We start from the raw sequence: 20,825 nt of genomic DNA, 5'->3' as shown, positions 1-20,825 counted from the left end.
ATAGTTCAACTAAGCTAATATCAAAAAAGTTCAATAATATTTACAGTGTTTCATATCTGCATATTCTCATATTGTTAAGGAAGTGGGGAAGGTTTCTTCTCATATTTTTTCTTAATGAATGAATATTTAAGCAAATATATATGTATACATTATATATTGTGTATATCTAAGTAATAATTACTCATTAGATAAGCAAATCAGAATTTTCTTCACACATTTCTCTCTTGTTTTTAGAACTTGAAAAAGTTGACTACAAAAGAAATCCTATTTTCCTATTAACTATTCTATCAAATCAGGGAGGTACTACCTTAAAAAAATCCTCCTAAGATTGAGGCCAAAATGTATTGGGTGTTTTGCTGCTAAAAGAATTTAGTCCTTTTAAGTTAGAGGAAAAGGTGTCACAGTGACTTAGTCCATGCTTGGAAAATACTTTCATCTGTATTTGCAGCTTTTGGAAAGTTCAGTACTCTTATTGGCCTCGGTATTCCCCAGCAATAATAGAACTTATCTTCAATATTATATTTTACTGGTAGGTGTTGATTGTAATTCATTCATTCATTTAAACTATTTGTTAAATACCTATGAGATGTAAGACTCTATTTAAAATAGGGGAAAAGTGCAAAAGTATGATGTATGTTCCCCGTCCTCAAGGATCTAACATAGTATAGGTCATTCTATAGATTCTTTAATTTTCCAGTTTAAGGTTCTATATAACAGAATTGTTACACTTTATCATCTATGTGATAAAAGTTGTAGTCAATGTAATGTAAACTTGGATTTTATTTAAAAGAAGGGATATGTATATTTAGGATTATGTACTGTGTCTTAAGAATGATGTGGGTTTTTTTTTTTTTTTAATTTAAATCCATTAGTCTTAAAACATTTCAGACTTATCAAAGCTTAGATATATCTAAGGGGCTATAGAAATTCAATATAGGACATTGCACTTGCAAGTTCTCATTTTGCAATTTCAAATACACAGAACTCACTAAAACATTTTTTGTATATTGAGTTCAGTAAAGTACAGAAAGATTTGCAGGACTGAGAAGGAGTTGTGGATAATGTTTGGCTGCAATTTGGTTTAATTCCCTGGCAGACTAATTTGGATGACTGCAAATGCCATTTTATCCCTGTCTTGCCAGGCCAATTCCCCAATTCAACTCAGTGTCTACCTGCCTATTTTTTCTGCTTCGTAAAAGTGGATTTTCTGTGAAAGTCTGCTCTTTAGCTTTTATTCATTTCTATAAATAATTATTTTCCTCCTTCATATAAAATGTACATAATCTTTTTCCCTCAACAAAACTGTGCTGAGTCCATCCAAATTTTTCTTTATTTTCCCCTGAGACTATTATTCTCCTTAGACTATTTCTAAGGCAGCTTTCTTTCCTTATATTGTTGTGAAGCTTGTATAGCTCTTTTGAATTAAAGTGTATTATTTACTTGTCACAACAAACCTGACAACATTTAAGGAAAAAAATTATATACCAGAGAAGTTATCTTTGATTACATAGTAACTATTAATAACCATAATGGTATTTGATTTATAATTCACATAAGTCCCTATGTTTTGGGGGCTATAATATAGATTCCTTTGTATTATAAATATGTTTATACATGGTCAATATGTATGTTTATACATGGTCATTATTGAGCAATTACTATATTCTGGATACTGATGGTAAAAAAGATAAGTACACACAAAGACATACAAAGACATACACACAACACACAAAAGAATCCATCCTCTCCAGTAACTTACATTCAGTTGCAGGATTCATACATACCTGGTTCATGTGGATAGCTAACAAACATAATGTTTATAACTGTAAATTAAATCATCTATGATTTCATCTCCATGCAAAATTTCCAATATTCATGAGAATGTAGCTTTAACTTAGTAGATCACAGATTATAGATTTAGAAAGAACCTTAATGATCAGTTAGTCTAGTACTCTTTATCTAAAATGAATATCAAGTGATTTTACACCAGGTCATAGAGCTAGAACACATCTGTGGTAGGACATGAGTACAAGTACAATGTTCTATCTACTTGCTGTATTTCAACTTGACTCCTATACAGTATCTCCAATATATCATTCAGCCTTTAGGTGAAAATGTCATTTTTAGGGAACTTACTATTTCTTGAGACATTCTGCCTTTAGAAAGTTATTAGGAATATTTTCTGTCACACACCAAAGTCAGTCTTGTTACTGATTCTAGCTTCCTAGCTGTTTGGCTTTTTAGTTCAAACAGAGTAAGTCTGATTTCTTTTTCCATATGGTGATCCTTCAAATAGTTGAAGACAATAGTGTCTTCTACTCCTCTCTTCTTCCTCTCTTTTACTCCTCCTACTCTCCTTTAGATTTAATATTGCTCAATCCCATCAAAAGATTTTTATATGACATGGCTTTGAGTCTGTTCACCATATTGACATGCTCTGTCTTGTCAGTGGGATGCCTAGGACTGAACAAAATGTTCTAGCTGTGGAGTATAATAGAACTGTCACTTCCCTTGTTCTGGATGCCATCTTCTTAATTCTATCTAAGACTGCATTTCCTTTTTTCCTTTTTTTGGCTGCTGTGTCACACTGTTGACTGGGATTACATTCTGCTAAAACTCCTATATTCTCTTTTATAAAAATGTTGTCTAGCCACACTTTCTCTCCCCCCTCCCCATCCTGAATTTAGAATTCATGAAAGGTTATTGCTATATGGGACTTTAGAATTCTTATTCTTTTATAAATGAAGCAGACAAGTTAAAACCACTTGACCCAAATCACAGCTATTTAATAGCAAAGCCATTAGTGGAACCTTTAACTTATAAATATAAATTGGGGCTTCTCCTCTGTGATGTCACTTCATAATATATTTCATTCCATTAGTTACTATGTGCTATATAGTTAATAATAGCACATGTTTCTGTAGGTTTTTAAGGTATTCACACTTTATGTGTATTCCCATTTGATCCTCTCAACAATTTTATAAGGTAAAAGCTATAATCCTATTTTACAGATATGAAAACTGAACCTTAGAGAGTATAAGTGAAACTTGTGTGAGACAGGATTCCATTTAATGTTACCCTGACTCAGTGTTTTATTCACTAGTTAATTCTGTAATTACAGAATAGACTCATAACTTAATGCTACTCAAAATCTCACCAGGTAATATCAATTCACAAATCAACAAAAGCCAAAGGATTTTCATATTCTCCCCTATCAAGAAATAGGAAACTTCTGCTTTGTATAGTTGAATACTCAACAGAATTCTGTTTAGATAATTGCTGATGATGTAACTATCCATTTATGTTGTCCTTTAGCATCTGTCATATTGTAGGAACCTAAAAGCACCTTATTCTGTCCATCTGTTAGACAATTGAATGTTCACATTTTGATTTCCTAGATAAATCTAGAAAATTTTGTGGTAGGAAACAACATCACTAGACATATTAGATTTAAATATGGATATGATACAGGAGAAAGAGTATTAGACAGAAATTTGGAAATGGGAGGTAGGTAATAGACATATCATGGCATAAGTCAACTTCACTTCCACCCATTTTGCTAGGTGCTTATAAGATTTTGGGACAAATTGTTCCCACTCTCTCGGCTTCATCTCCATCATCTCTATAAAAGGAGACACTGAGACTTTAAACCCTAAGGTCTCAAGCTCTAAATCTCTAATCCTAGCATCCTATGACACACACTGAGGTACTGCCCGGGTCTCAATATGATCTCATAGCATGATCAGTGACTTCTCGTGTGTCACTAATTAGCTGTGTGATATTTAAGATATTACTTCCCTGGGCTTCAGTTTTCACATCATAAACTGACATCTTTGTAAAATTTTTAGAAAAAGGATGGCTTTGTGTTGTGTTGGTCAATGTATTCTGTTGCATCTTTAAGTCTATAAAATAATTTATTCAAGTCAGATGTATAATAGACATATATTATTTAATCTTCACAATTTGACTTCCGAGTTGAATATTTTGCATTTTGTTTTGTGGGGTTTTTTGTGTTTGTTTATTTGTTTGTTTTAATAGTATTGAGGGTGAGAAAGCTTAAATAACTTGCCTAAATTTACATAGTCATCTTGACTGGGGGTCGGTCACCTTCAAACTCAGGCCTTCCTTAATCCAAGATCCGCACTCTTTTTTCATGACACCACACACACACACACACACACACACACACACACACACACACACAGTCTGGTTACTTTTTTCCTCCCTGAGGCAATTGGAATTAAGTGACTTGCCCAGGGTCACACAGCAACTGTTAAGTGTCTGAGATCAGATTGGAACTCAGCTCCTCCTGACTGCAGGGCTGGTGCTCTATCCAATGGGCCACTTAACTGCCCCAGGCTGGTTACTCAGACAGTAGATCACAGAGTCTAAGTATCGGGGAGAATCATTTGGCAATTATTCTTTTTTATTCAATTCTTTTTCTATTTCCATTTTTTAAATTTTAAATTTTATTTTTCTATACTTTTGATAATCATTTTACACTACAGATGTTCCATTTTTCCCGTACCTTCTTAGGTTAGAAACCTGTGCCTTTTTTTGTTCAGATTTAACTACTTTGTAACATCTGAGAAAAAAGGGCTGAACAATAAACAACTTTATATGTTATTGTTGTTCTGTTTCTGCCACTAGCTTTTAGCATTTACATAGTGCTCTACAAATGTTGGCTCAGTTTTTTCCTCTCACAATTCTGAGAAGTAGCTGTTTATCAGTTTGTCTATTTTACAGATTAGGAAACTGAGGCAAACCGAGATTATGTAAAACAGAGGTCAGATTTAAACTCAGGTCTTCCTCACTTACTCCTAGCCCAGAGCCCTTTTTCATCATCTAGATGTCCTGAAAAAAGACCATTGTTAAATAAAAAGATGTTCTACTTGAGAAATATTTGTGTCTTGTTTCTGCTGTCAACTGTGCAATCGTAGAGAAATCATTTAATCATTTAATTTCTCTGAGCCTCTTTCCTCATCTGAAAAATGGGAATAGTAACATACCCCCTGTTTACTTCCTTCACAGTTGGTTGTGAGGAAAGTTCTTTGTAAAATATTAAGCACCCCATACATGTGAATACATGCAAGGGAGCAGGCTAGTGGAAACATAGCAAGATCTTGTTCTACATATCTCTCTGTGAATATTAGTAGAGTTATTTTACTTGTACTATTAGAACCACTCATTTCCAAACCATAGTTGTGTTGAATTTGTCCAGATATTTTTGTTTTTAGTTGTTTTTAAATGCTTGTTCTTTGATTCATTGTTACTTATTTGGATCCCTCCCAATACAATAAATTCAAAGTTAATTTCTGTGTAGAATGATTGCTGCCTTAAGAGATATTATGATAAATCTAGATTTGGTGTGAAAGAATATTAAGCATTTTTGTAATATATTCAGTAATACCTTATTTTCACTATGAGATTAGTTCTTTAAAAAGCTGGCTTTCTTTCAGCATTTTGCAGTATCTCCATCTTTATAAATCCATACTGAACAAGCATGACTTTGTGAGTAGATGCCCATCAATTGGGGAATGGCTGAATAAGTTGTGATAAGATAATGGAATATTATTGTTTTATAAAAAATGATGAACAAGCTGATTTTAGAAAGGCCTGGAAAGATTATATGAACTGATGCTGAGGGAAACAGCTGGACCAGGAATACATAAGTACACAATAACAGTAAGAATGTGCGAGGCAGTATAGATTAAAGCTTCTTAAGTATAAGATCCTTGAGAACAAAGACCATGTCTTATGCTTGCAAATACCAAAAGTTCATACAGATCATTAAATGTTTATTGGATTGGCTAGTCGGTATGTTAGATTTACCTTTATAAATTTTTGAACCTCATAATTTGGAGAAAATCTGTATAAAAATATATCTGTTCAATTGAGGGAAAAAACATCTTTTGGGGGACAGAGCACCCCATGAGTAATGGCATGTCTATAGTACTTTACGTTTACTTAAACACAGTTCAAGGCACTGTTAGGTAGTGAAGATAGAGAAGATAAAAATGATAGTCCTTGATCTCAAGGAACTCAAACTCTATCAAGGAACTCACAAACATTTACATAAATAAGCACATAAGAAATGCATACAAAGTAATTATGAGTATTTGACAGTTCTGATAACTAAAGGAATAAGGAATTTTTTGCATGTTCCCCCCCTTTTTTTTTTCCTTTTACTTAGTTTATTTATTTTTAATAGACATTGCCTTATGAATCATGTTGGATGAGAGAAAAGGGAAAAACCAAGGGAGGGGAAAAAAAAGAAGTGAACTTAGCATGTGTTTTATATTCAATCTCCATAGTTCTTTTTCTGGATGCAGATGGTATTTTTCTGTCTAAAATCTATTGGGATTACTTTGGATAACTGAATCGCTGAGAAGAACCAAGTCTTTCATAGTTGATCTTTTGCTCATTCTTGCTGTTATTATGTATCATGTATTCCTGGATCTGCTTGTTTCACTCAATATCAGTTCATGTAAATCTTTCTAAATCTTTCTAAAATCAGGTTTCTAATTCTTTGCTATCACAAAAAGAGTTACTACAAACATTTTTGTACATATGGGTGCTTTTCCCTTCTTTATGATTATAAGGAAATATTTTTGATGTAGAAGATGGTTGTATTTTGAAAGAAACCAGAGATGGAGATGAAAGCGTGCCTTGAAATGGGAGATAAGAATGACATATATGTTGCATGCCCTATAGAGTACATCAGAGGGGATACTGTGTAATGAGACTATAAGAAGGCCATTTTGGATTGTTTCTATATGGAATGCACAGAGCTGGGAATATAATAAGACAAGAAAGGTAGGTTGGGACCATGTTGGGAAAGGCTTTAAATGCCAAACAGAAGAATTGTATTTGATCTTAAAAGTAATAGCAATCTGCTTGAGGTTTTTTCAAAATAAGGTGATCAGACCTACACTTTAGAAAAAAACACTTTAGCACTGTATTTTATATGTACACCATTTTTTCTTACTGCTTTATATTTGCCTGGAACTTGCTTGTGCTAGCCCTTTATAGTTCCCTGAGGATTTTTCCAAAGCCAAATTTTTTGGCCAAATTTGTTTCCATTAGAACGAATACCATATATTAAGATGTGTGTTCTAGTTAAATGTATTCTGCTCTTTTGAGGGCATAAACCATAGATATACCAAGATTACATGGATATCAGGCAGAATTTATAGCCAGGTAGAACAATTAACTATTTACTCTTCTCTTTTGTCATTTATTAGTAAACTAAGGCCTTCTATCTTTTTTACATCATTTATTTTTTGAGGTCATATGCTAAAATTGGCTCCTTACTGTGAAATGTAAGACATTTGAAGAACTTATTTCACTGTAATACAATAAAGATTTTATTAAGTATCTGCTGTGTGCTAGGTACAGTACAAAGTAGGTAATTTATAAAAAGAAAGACATCCTCTGCCCTCAAAGAGCTTATAGTCTAAGGTTTGGAGGCAATATAGGAAAAAAAAAAGCAAAAAAATGGGAGGAGGGAAACAAAGGAGGGTGTCAGACAGAACTTAGTCAGCAGTATGGTGGTGAGTTTAGAAGTGATGGATCTAATCTCCAAAATACTGAGGACTTATAAACTACAATAGAAATATTTAATTTATTATCTTGAAACCAGAAGTGAAAAAACCCCATGTGTTAATAATGCTGTTTTTAAATGAATAATTTATGTATATAATAGGATTGTAGATACAGCATTTGGAAGGGACCTGCAAGGACATTTAGTATGGCCCCAAATTTTTTCAGATGAGTAAACTGAAGCTTTGAGAGATTAAATAAGTTACTCAAGATCACAAAGATCGTGAAGTATCAGAAGTAGGATCTGCATACAAGTGGTCTGTGTGTAGCAGTAAAATTCTTCAGACTATATTGACAAATAGATATTGAGCTTTTTTTATTAGACATAGTTTACAGTTTCCAATTATGTTTCTCAGGTCTTTGTAGGCATAAAAAAATCACAAGCATACTTAGCAATGTGTACACACACTTAACATCACTGAACTTCGTATTGTCAGAAGATGTGAAGAAATCTGAATCTTAACATGTCCAAAGTTTAACTATCTTCCTAGTACTCTGCCTTCTTCCAAATTTCCCTATTTTTGCCAAACTCACTACTATCTCACCAGTCTGTCAGGTCTCTTTCCTCAATATTGGTTTTGACTCCTCACTGTTCCCATTGTTTGTATCCAATCAGATGATAAATCTTGTTATTTCTGTCTTCATGATCCTATTTTGACTCTTTTCCACTCCAAAAAAAATTTGTTTCCATTAGAAAGAATACCATATATTAAGATTTTTGTTCTAGTTTAATATATTCTGCTCTTTTGAGGGCATAAACCATAGATATACCAAGATTACGTGGATATATATACTGCAAAATACTGCAAACTCTTCTCTGAATTACTGCATCAGTTTCCTAATTGGTCTCCCTGACTCAAATTTCTGCCCACAGCAATCCATCCTCCATATGAATTCTGAAGTGATGAAGATCTGTCTGTATATCTCGTAGTCAGTTAACTCCAGTGACTTATTACCTCACAGATAAAATATTAATTCCTTAGCCTAGCTTTTAGTGATGTCTGCAGCCTGGTCTCAATCTGTCTTTCCAGCCTCATCACATAGCAGTCTTTTTCTGTTCCTCACTCAAAACACTTCATCCATTTATTTGCTTTTGCTATTGTACTGACCATCTCCCTGCCTAGAACATACTGTTTCCTTACTTCTCTTTCCTTTCAATCTGCACTTTCAAACACTTAAGTCTCAGGACTCTTATAAGATTATAAATTATAAATTAAAAGAATATATTGACCTCAGGACCTCTTTGTGAAATATCTACATATTTACCATATTAAAAATTAAAACAAAAATATATAGTATTCTCATTTATGATAATATACCCATTACATGTTAATAAAAAAATAACATTTTTATTTAAAGGTCATTTTCCAAGACCAAAATGCAATAAGACAAGTGATTGTTTTAAGTATTTTTGCAAAGATCTTTAATGGCTGGTTTAGCTGGATCTTCATATCTGCTTCTACATTGTCTGTTGTGATAAATTGTTTTGGTTAAAGTTTATAAACAAAATCCATCTTCAGGAAGATATATAGTTGCGAATGGGAGGAGTATTTTAATAAGAAAATACCCTCTTAGTTGGAAGGAAGGAAATAAATCACTTTTTAAGCACCTCTATGTAAAGTGCAGTGCTAAGCATTTTACAAATGTTCTATCATGGGGCAGCTAGGTAGTTCAGTAGATAGAGCACCAGCCTTGAAGGCAGGAGGAGCTGAGTTCAAATGTGGTCTCAGACAGTGGTTGGGAATTTTAGTTGGGACTTGAGGAAAGCTACCTAGCTGCTTTCCTAATTATGAAAATAGTTTCGATTTCTGGGGCTCCTTGAAAGATCTTTAGGATCTTTAGAGCTCTTAATCAGCATCTCAAGCACCATTTTATGCAGGAAGACCCTTTTGATTTCTCCCAACTATCTTGAATATAACTACTTTGTGTTGGTTCCCTTTATATATTTTTGTATTTATTTAATTTTTATAATAATAGCTTTTTATTTTTCAAAATACATGCAAACATAGTTTTCAACATTCACTCTTGCAAAATCTTGTGTTCCAAATTTTTTCTCTCTTCCTGCCCAACATTCCCCTCTCCTAAAAAGCAAATAAGCAATATAGGTAAAACAATTCTTCCAAATGTATTTCTACATTTATCATGCTGCACAAGAAAAATCAGATCAAAAGTTCCCTTTATATTTAGGCCAAATCTATTTTTAGAAATTTTCTTCACACAGCCCCACCCCCCAACCCCCAGATAATTTCCTTGAGTGTAGGTATTTCCTCCCTCCTTGCTCTTGTAACCTTCATGCTTGGCACATAATAGGCTGTTAATGAGCTCTGGTAAATTGGTTGATTGATTGTTCATCCTATTTGGTGCAGAAAAGGTTGGCTCTGAACCTTGTGCTTTCTCCTTGCCTCCCTGGGAGTCTCTTCCTCTTCTCTCCTCCTTCTCTGTCTTTTTCTTCCCTCCCCCCCCCTTTTTTTCTTTTTCCCTCCTCCTTTTCCTTCCACCTGAGGCCAGAGAAAGGATAAGTTCCATTTCTGCCTCCTTTGCCCAACTGACTCAAGACCCCCAATAAGTGTTCCTTGTAGGCAACAGGTGGAAGGTGTGTTCTGTGAGTACAGGATGTGCTCCTTGTGACCTAATTATTCTGTCCAGTGCTTTGAAGGGATAGCTTTCTTAATGAGCAGGGCTGAAAACCATTTGAAGCACAGGTTGATCTGATAATATTTAATAACTGCTCTGATGGAGCTGAGGCCAGTATAAGGTAGCTCCTTTGAAGATGCTATGTTAGAGCCAGAAAAAACACATGTGGACATTGGAAGCACTTTCTCAGCTGGTTAATAGATAGGGAAGACATTTTTCTTAATAAAATTGTGGCAACCTTGGAATAATTTTTTTTCCCAAAATAACTAGCCTTTCACATAAGAATGCATTATTCAGTTGAAGGATTGTGAAAGATTGAGTTTGGGGGAAGAGTTGAATGGATATTATCAGGACATAAAATTAATGCATATAAAAGTTTCTCAGTTGAAATATAAAAGGGGCAGATAGCAGTTCATTTTACTAAATGCAATATTTCTTACTCTTACTTGCTTCTCAATGGATTTTCCCTAGTGACAGGAATATGTAAGATTATATCTAAGACTTCAATGAATTATTGATTTAATATGTATAATGATAAAATTTCGAAACAAACAGTAATTTGAGTTAACCCTGTTCACTTTAAATCATTCTCAGAGTTGAAATCTTGTTGATTAAAGTGAGAAAACAGTATAATCATTTTTTCTTTATAAAGCATATTGCTAATAAGTACTTCTATCTAATGGAATTTGACTGAAAATCAAACCCTTCCTGACAAAACTTGGGGAGTGGGGGAGAAGTCTTTTTGGCTTAAGCCACCTGATTGAACCTGAAATTTGGGTCTGATTTCCAATTAATGTCTATGAACTTCATACACATTTTAGTAGTCTACTTTTGGACTGTTATGATTTGAAATTTAGGACATCAAACCAGAGGTGTAAATCTGCATAGAGGATATTTGTTATGTACCCTTGAAACTTGAAGCTAGTGAATATATACTTCCCCTGCAGCCATCCCCTCAGAAACCTAACCTCATTTGTCTCTATCTAAAAGTCCATATTTTCTTCCTGCTGGAGACTTCTTTAGTTGAACCTCCCGTTCTGGGAAGGGGGGAGAGGGGGGCCCAACTAGTTACTAATCAAGACCAAAGCACAGCTGAGAACTTTTGAAAGACCAAATGCCTTTAAGTTGCTTCTTGTTCTGGTTCCAACTGTGTTTTCTTTCAAAATTAAGTTCACCAAAGGGGAGGGGGGGAGTTGAAGCTAGAAAGAACACTGCTATTAGAAATGCAACATATTTCTGCCCTGATTGTAAATGTATGTTGCCTACAGTGACAATCAGCCTATAGCCCCATCTCCCCACTCCTCCCTTTAAATTATGGTTAAAAGGGACAGAAACACAATCTCAATGGGAGACTAGAAGTAGCAATAGTGTTTGGTCGAGGAATCTCACTGCCCCCTCACTCCCTCTCCTGTATCAAATCCTACAACCACACCACACTAATTATCCCCAGAATGGGAGGGGTTGCCATGGTGACTGAGCACTTTTTAAAGCACAGGAATGGTGTTCATTATTGTTCAGTGTCTTTAGCCCTGGGGAATAAAGGTCAGTGTGTAGCTGTTGTTTTCCATATGAATTTTGGCCGTGGAGCCAAACAGAAGGCTATAGGGACTACCTAGAAGAAGGTAAGATGGTAAGTGTTTCTGAGCTTTACGTTTGAAGTTGCCGAGTAGTTTGTTTTAGTTTGTTTTCATGGCTCTGCTGCTAAGTAGTTACAGAACTCCTTTTGACTGTTAAAGGAGGAAAAGTAGAATTGAAGAAAAAAGAAACTTAGTGAATGGTGTGCTATTTTCCTGATATAAGTCAGGTGTAGAGTCTTTTCAAGCAAAAGCTACTTTATCTTGAAGAATTTGAATAGCAGATTTATTATCTTTACTTTTGAAATGTTTGTTTGAATTTAAAGTTAATAAAATGTTTGAGCCTTATCTATACTCCATCAATAAATCTAAGAAACTGGGCTGTTCTTGGGAGAAAGTTTTATTTAGGTAAATAGCCAATATAATTTCCTTATGTAAATGATTTTCTGTTCAAATTAAGTTTTCTAGTGAAAATATTAGAATTATCTAATGACTTAAATATTTTATAATACTCCTAAGATAAGTTTGTTAGTATTTATTAATTTGGCTTGATAGGCAATATTTGGAAAAGATATTTTTTTTTAAACAACGAAATTTGGGATATCTATTTAGTTATAATGATAATTATGTTTCTAGTTCTTTCTTCAGTGGACTAAGCTATTTTAGATGATTAAAAACTTTTAAAAGATTTTAAAGATTAAAAACTGTGGGGCCAGGATTATTTGTAAAGTTCTGCCAGCTAGATGACTGCTCTGGGTTAAATGAACTGTGTTTCTTCTTGTTTTTGCATGACTATAACCTTTGAAATGTAATATTCTGCTGATTGAAGAACTTGTAACTATTTCTTCTGAAACACCTAGTCTTCATTTTTATTATTTATTTTCATTGTCTTTGAAAAACTTGTTTATATAAATAGTTTTTAGCCTACCTTTGTGTTGACTGGCTGACAAACTAGACAGATGTTCTCTTTTTCTGTATTTTTCACACTTTTAAAGCTGTTTATGAGACTGTTCCATGATCCTCTTTATAAACAGTTAACTAAGATGGCAAGATACCAATGAAATGAAAAGGAAAGACTGATTAAACAAATAAAGCCAGTGGCTAAGACACTGTAAATGTGGCACTTAACTTGCTTGCCTAGTCTGCTTCATGCTGAAGAAATAGTGTTATTTGGTCAGAATTTAGGATATGTGTTAGTAACTGGAAAGATTGGGAGTAGTGGTGTTTTTTAAATATTTTATTTTTGTCTTTTTTATGCTTTTAATTAAATAAACTTTCTTCTCATACTCTTATGTAAATAACTGTAATTAACTTGAGCTTGATAGGTAGGTTGGTTACCAGGCTGGAAATTGAGAAATATTTGAATATCCTTTTTCCCCTTTTCTGGCCTCTTCCCTGATCCCTATTGTGACCCTAGGCATACAAGACAGATGACCCTATAGAGCCACAATTTTATTGTCTGTAGTGACAAGGTTAATATTAGGTTGCAGGTACAAAAAGCTTGGTGGTGTCCTGATACCTCTCAGAGGTTCTTGAGGTAAAATATTCTACTGGTATTTACCTTATTTAAAGTTTACTCATTTCTCTTTAGATGCCAGATCAGTTTGATCAAGCACTAGTGCTTAACCAACTGAAATATTCTGGGATGCTGGAGACTGTGAGAATAAGAAAAGCTGGGTTCCCTGTCCGAAGACCCTTTCAGGATTTTTATAAAAGGTAAAGGTTCTGTTAGACCATTGAAGTACACTGTATACTGCTTCTTATTATTTACAAGGGGTTTTGGAGAATAAAAAGTTCATTATATCAACTAAATATGGTATGTGCTTTACAGATATAAAGTATTGATGAGAAATCTGACTCTTCCTGAAGATGTCAAAGGAAAATGCACTGTCCTGCTTCACCACTATGATGACACTAACAGTGAATGGCAGCTTGGAAAGACTAAGGTAGGAATTATTGTGGTTACTCTTCTGTGCTTATAATATATATAGTTGTCCTGTCTCTTTCATGTCTTCAAAATACATGTTCTGCTAGTTAAAATCCATGAACATTCCAATTTTTTTCTTTAAATCCATGTTTTTAAGTGCCATGAGGACCCACATTTTGACTTATCTAATATATATATTTTCCTATCTTACCCACCCACCCAAACTAATTTCTTTCTAAGCTGGGGCTAATTAATTCCTATTGAATTGGATTTTTTCATTAAATACCTTTTTTTAAAAAAAAATCCACTTATTTTTGCATACATGATTTCTTAAGAATTTGTCCTCTTTTTATTTTTATTTTGATATCTGTAAACCGAGCACTACTACTAATCCAGACTCTTGTATGCTGGAACAGGGCTTAAATGTTTTCTACTTGTGACCCACTTTTTTGCCCTCAAAATTTTTTTCATGACCTTTGGTATATAGATATATAGAATTGGTATATAAATTAGACATATACTGATAATAAAGCATCACTTCATGACTTCCACATTCAGTTATGCTACCATAGTTTAAGAAGCTTTGTGCTAGAGGAACAGTATCAAAGAAATGGTTTGTGGGACTTAGATTAATTCATATTAACCTACTCATATGAGGTTGCTGTCAGTGTTGAAGCTTATCCATTACTGTGAAACCAGACTGTACTGCACAAGAGTTTGCAGAACTTAATGAAGCCTTTTCCACTATTCATTTTGTCTGAAAAGATAAACGTCCAATAAAAATTATATTTATTAAGTTATGACGAGCCTTCGAAACCATTATGAGTAAACAAAGAATATTGTTTCATGTCTCTTGAAAAGTTGAATTGAATTATAGCATCAAATAAAGACTGAGTCTTTGTACATACTAGGATATAACAATTAGCAAATACTCTGGGAATTAAAATTTTCATGATAGAATGTATATACTTAAATAAAAAATGACTCATTGTGCAAAGCAGTGTTGGCAATGTCAATTCTGTTTCTGATGAGCTGTATATATGTAGAGTTATGCAGGATAGAAATAACCATGGCAGCTTTTCTTTGCTGACAGTAATTAAATATAAACTGAACTAACCCCCAAAAGATCTGGAGTTGTAAAAGTTTGTCTTCAACATCTTTAGTTTTCTCTTTTTTCTCCATTTCCCCCCCAATCTTCCTGACAACACCATCCCTCAGATACTATGTCTTTCTGCTTTCCAGCCTTCTTCCTGCTTCCAAGACAAGAAAAAGATGAGATAGTGAAGCATTTTGTTGTGTTTGAAACAAAAAACAGAACAGTTCTTGTTCTCAAGGAGCTTTTATTTTAGTGAGAGAGACAAGTGTGTAAATAGACATAACCAGGCTGTGTAAAAATCAAATACAACGTAACCCCCAGGTCTTTTTTCTCTTATCTTAGTATATTTTTATTTGCCCAATCAGTTCCCTCATAATTCTTCATATACTTCAAATTGAGTGGCTCTTCTCCTTGTTGCAAATAAAGACTAATGTGGATGAATGAGTACACTAATATGTGCTTGATTATCTTTGAAGACAAAAAATCTTCTTAGCTACAGTAAGTATAAAGGGATTGGCTAGCAATAAGTGACAAAATAATTCAAATTGGGAGTAATAAAAAGACAGAAATAGCTAACATTATTTGCTGATTGTTATATAACTTGAGTTCCCACATGACTTCTCAGAAAGAAATGTTACATTTGTAGTTTGGCTAACACAAGCAATCAGTGAAAGGCATTTATTAATCACCTATACAAAGTACTTAGGAACAAAAAAGTAGTTTTGGTAACAGTCTTTCCTTGGCTCTAAGAAGCTTATAAACTCCTTACAGAGAAAATACTTAGGCATTAATAGCTTTATAGAGATTATATAGTTTCAAGAAATTCAAGCTGAGAAGAAGGCCATTGTTTAATATAGTAAATCAGGAAAGTTGATATAAATAGAGTAACTCTTATGGTTATTGTTCCCAGAATATTTCATCATTTCATAGAGCATTTATAATTTAAAACTAAAAAGAAACTTCATATCATAATTTGATATGAAACTCCAACATCATAATTTTTTGGATGAGGCAATTGAGATCAGAGAGTACATTCTATGATCATACTGGTAGTATTAAAGAGTTGGCACTTGAACCCAGATCCTCTGACGCTAAAATCATTTTCCACTCCATCTCCCTCAGTTGAATCATTTTGTATATAGTGACCTTTTAGATAATCTAGTGTCTAATTCTTTTCATTATTCATTCCCCCATCCATAATTTCTAAAATAAATATATCCTCTCCCACCTGATTTGCCAAATTACTATTTTCCTAAGAAATAAAAAAAGCCTTCATTTTCCTTTTATTATAAGGGATCTTAGAGTTCTCACACTACTTCTCATATTATTCATACTACTTTCTTATTTAGCAGATGTGGAAATAAATGTTTAACCTATATTGGATTGCTTGCTATTTATGACAGGGAATTGGGGGAAAGAGAGAGAAAAAACACAATGTTTTGCAAGGTGAATGTTGAAAACTATCCTTGTATTTGGTAAAATAAAAAACTATTAAAAATTTAAAACAAATGTGGAAATAGGATAAAGAGGTAAAATGACTCTTCTAGAATAACATTCATCTAGTTAGAGATAGAAGCAAGACTAGTACTTAGTTCTCCTGCAGTTTAATTCAGTTCTCTTTCTACTGTAGTCTTCTTCCTTCTAGAAATAACTTAGATTGGAATAGTCAGCTCCAGCCCTACACTGCAGAACAGCTAGTTTTAGGTGAAGGGAGTATGTGGGGCATGGCAAGTTGGCCAGTATGGGCTTTTAGAAGAGTTTTGGTGGAGAGAATGATGCATGAGTGCTGGAAAGGTAAGAAGGAAACATCATGAAGAAAAACTTTAAATGCCAAAGAGTTTTTAATATTTGATTTGGCAGTCCCTGGAATTTAATGAGCTGGGGAAGGGTTGACATGGTCAGAGCTGTACTTTAGGAAAAAGTCTTATGACATCATGTGGAAGATAGATTAGAGGGAATAGTTTTGAGACAGGGCTACTCAGTCGTAAATTGTTTCAGTAATCTGTGAGAAATAATGAAGGGCTGAAATAGGTTTGTGGCTGTGTTGAGTAAAGAGAATGGTAGAGACATTGTAAATATAGAAATGACAAAATTTGCAACTCATTGGATTCATATAACTTGAAGTCATTATCAGAAGGTTCTGTGGAACTCAGCAGGGTTGGGAAATAATGCCCTCTGCTTCCTCATTTGCAAGCTGGTTCAGAACCAGTGTGACCAAAAAAAAAAAAAAAAAAGCCAGTGCTCTCTTAGGCTGAGAGAAGAATCCCTTATTCAGCAATTCTCATGAAAAGCAGGAGTGCTTACTGGGGACACACACAGAATAAAGAATCAGGGGCAAGCTTTAGACTGTTCTTTACCCCTCCTTTCAGTGTTCAGATTGATCTGCTTTACACTCCAAATTAAAATTAGGTCTGATTTGCAATCAGAATTACAATTGGCCAGATTTACAATTCTCTTTATTTACCTATTCAATATGTCAAAAGGCTTGTGTCCTGTCATTGATCCTAGCCAGTTTGGGCCAGTTTAAGCCTTGGCCTTTTGTCAAGAACATTGTTGTTCACTCATTTCCTTGATTCACAGGGTGATTGGTTGGAGATATCTTAACAAGGTACTTCACCTCCCCTTTCATCCTGTTTTGACAATATCTATGGAAACCTAACTTTTCATGTTCCTCAAAAAGTCCAACACCTTCCTTTTTTAAAAAAAAAACACATATGGTTACCTAGGATATACTGTGACCATCTTATACTTGGGACATTGGATTTTTGAACACAAATACAGAGCTTTACATTTACCTTTATCAAGTCTAATTTTACTAGAGTTAATCTCTCGTTCTAGTCTGTTGAAATCTCTTTTTGCATCATGATAATCCTATAAACCAAAGTCTGCCAAATCCTTCAAGATTTTCCATACTTTTCCCCTGTTTTGAACACAAGTAAAGATCTTCTTTTCTTTGCTCAAAGAATTTCTGCAGAATTTTTATTCTGAGAGTTTAAAGGGACCTTATAGATGTTGTGACAACATATACTTAATTTTACTTTTGTTTTTACTTCTGTCATATTTGCTTTCTTATCTTTTAGAAATACATATATTGTATCTAGGATATACTGCAACATATCTAACATATAATAAGGACTGCTTGCCATCTAGGTGAGGGTGTGGAGGGAGGGAGGGGAAAAATCGGAACAGAAACAAGTGCAAGGGATAATGTTGTAAAAAAAATTACCCTGGCATAGATTCTGTCAATATAAAGTTATTATTAAATAAAATAAAAGAAAATATTAAAAAAGAAAAGAATAGGAAAAAAAAAAAAAGAAAAATACATACCTAGACATATTTTAGTGGAAAGAGAAGTGAATATCCAGTCAGATAACTTGAGTTTTAATTCTGATTTTGTTATTCTTACTCTGTGTATGACTTTTAGGAAATCTCTTTGTCTTTCTGAACCCCACTTTACTCATCTATAATATGAGGGAGTGAGGCTGTCTTAGGTCTCTTCCAGCTCTGTATCCTTTGATTTACTATTATAACATGGCTTGGAGTAGTAACTGGCAATTATTGTTCCTATAACCAACCAATTTAGAGGAACCCAAGCTGCTTGACTGAAATGATAGAAAAAAATTATAGTTTGTTCATAGTCTAATTTCACTACATTTAATATCTCTATGAGGACCATGAGGAAACACATCTTATCTTCGGATAGCTTTGCTCTGATTATCATGTAGAATAAGTGGCACATTATTACATTTTGGGATCAGACTTTGGAAATGTCTGTTGTAACAGAGTTCTCTGTAGTTAAATTAACTCAAGGTTAAGTCTTATATCTAAAACTTAATTTCATTTGAAGTTTTCAGTGCTTTTTAAAAAAGGTTTTGTTTTTACTAAAAAAAAAAAAAAAAGTAGTTTTTTAAAAAGAAAATATACTAAAATCAGAACTATGATAAGTATCAAATTTAGTTTGTGGTCCTTAATGGGAATAGCCTTTTTTCCTCTGCAGATTTTCAATTCTAATTTTCAAGCCTGAACATGCAGTAAATTCTCCTCCAGTAAACTATAGGACAGACTAGATATTTAATCACTTTCATATGCAGACATTTAAAAGCTTCTCATACAGCAAACAATTTTTAGAATTTCAGGATAAAATTTAGCAATGTTGTCATGTCATTTCTGAGGTTTATTTGTGTTTTTACCTGAATGCTGTGAAAACTAGTCCAGAAATGCCTCTTAGAGCCTAGTACTAGGAATCTAGTACCTCACTGTGTGATTAATGGGAAATACTAAAATTAAGATCATGTATGAGGAAGTTTAGATTCCGCCAAAATTTTCCTACAGGCTAAAAATTAAATAAGTCAAAATGTAAGGATAGGTTTCCCCCCCACCTCCCTTGTTTTTTTTTTTTGTTTGTTTGTTTGTTTGTTTGTTTTGTTTTGTTTTAGTGTTTTTTGTTTTTTTTTTAGGAGGGATATTTAAAGCCTCTTAATTATGTCTTAATTCTGGAGGGTGGGATAGAAAATGGCATTCTTTTTTAACCATGATGTTTATACTTTTCAAAAGTTAGGGTTGATAATATAAAAATTACATCAGACTGCAGTTGAATCTCTTCTCCTAACAATTAAGGGGCAAGTAGACATAATACCTGTTGTAAGGCAACATACTTAGGAATTATCTTCAGGAATCTTTTTAGTAAGTGATGTATCAAAAGTGTCTTTTCTGTTTCAATCACTTATCAGGAATTCAGAAACCCCTTTGGCCTTCATTCTTTTTTCTAGAATTAAATTCTTAATATAAAATCATTGTGTGAATTCATGTTCCAGAGTAAGAGATGCAATGAACTGGAGCTAAACCTTATCATTTAAAATCATTAATCAATGGACCAAGATCAAAACAAATGTTTGGCTGAGCATAGTGACATTTGGGAAAATGGCCTCAGTGAGGAAATGACATTGTCATTGGATTTCCTTTTTGTTCTTAAAAAAGCTATCTTTCTTTCACTTGTTAATTAAGTATTCAATAATTTCATATCTTATCAAATCATTATCAAAACATAATTCAATCCATTCTCAGCTCTCTGGTTTAGAGTTATTTCTTGAAGGTAAAACCTGTTTTCCTGACAATTTGATCTTTAAGAGGTCCTGAATCTGAATTTTCTTTGAGCAGGTCTTCCTTCGGGAGTCCTTGGAACAGAAGTTGGAGAAACAGCGGGAAGAGGAGGTCTTCCAGGCAGCCATGGTTATCCGTGCTCATATCCTTGGTTATCTGGCCCGGTGAGTAACCTGTTAAACCATAAATTACACAAGGAATGTTTTTCCTGCTTTTGTATAAAATTATTGAATAAGATTATGTGAATTCAGTTTTATGTTACTTTGGGATTCTGAGAGAAGAACAGTGGAGCCTTTAAAGTTTGGTTTTGCTGCAGTCTCTCTCTGTTGAACCTCCACCATTCTGGCTACTGCTATAATGAGCCATGTGATCTCAGTTTTGACAAAAAAAAAGGAAAAGGGACCCATCACTGATAATAAAAAGAGAAAAATGACATTAGGTGACTATGCTGAAATGTTTTGATTTACTTACCTAATTTCATGCATTATGGATTACTCTTTGTATTATAACCCATCTGTTTACTTTTGTATTTTCCCAGTAATTCAATAGAGGTCTCTTCTGAAGTATTTTGCATAATGAGGCCATTTCTTTTCATGTGTATATTAGTTCTATCCACATATACTGAACAATATGTCACATGAAACACACCATGCATTCCTTTTTCTTTAGGACAAAGTTATCCTGCTGTGGTAATTTTTTTTTTTAATAGAAGCAGAAACTATATCAAACCTTTCATTTTTAAAAGTATGGTCTTGTGAGGGTCATAAAAAATGCACTCAGTAGTGTGCATTTTTTGGCAAGATAATACTAGTTTCCTCACTAAATGGACCTTGTACTGTGCATGAGAGTAGGGAGTGTTGGAAAAAGCATCACCATAATTAATGAATTGTTA

At 33.7% G+C, this 20,825-nt stretch overlaps 1 protein-coding gene across 1 annotated transcript in view; it reads left to right on the top strand.

Moving 5' to 3' along the window:
• MYO10 (myosin X) overlaps window positions 1-20,825 on the top strand; it is a 226,492-nt gene that overhangs the window by 165,014 nt on the left and 40,653 nt on the right. The window contains exons 20-22 of the mRNA XM_051969871.1: window positions 13,402-13,526; window positions 13,642-13,756; window positions 19,991-20,097. Of these exons, the coding sequence (XP_051825831.1) occupies window positions 13,402-13,526; window positions 13,642-13,756; window positions 19,991-20,097 (347 nt within the window). The remainder of the gene's footprint in view (window positions 1-13,401; window positions 13,527-13,641; window positions 13,757-19,990; window positions 20,098-20,825) is intronic.

The sequence above is a fragment of the Antechinus flavipes genome, chromosome 1 (genome assembly GCF_016432865.1).
Source record: "Antechinus flavipes isolate AdamAnt ecotype Samford, QLD, Australia chromosome 1, AdamAnt_v2, whole genome shotgun sequence".
Classification (NCBI taxonomy): Eukaryota; Metazoa; Chordata; class Mammalia; order Dasyuromorphia; family Dasyuridae; genus Antechinus; species Antechinus flavipes.
This window is presented reverse-complemented; position numbering and strand designations above follow the sequence as displayed.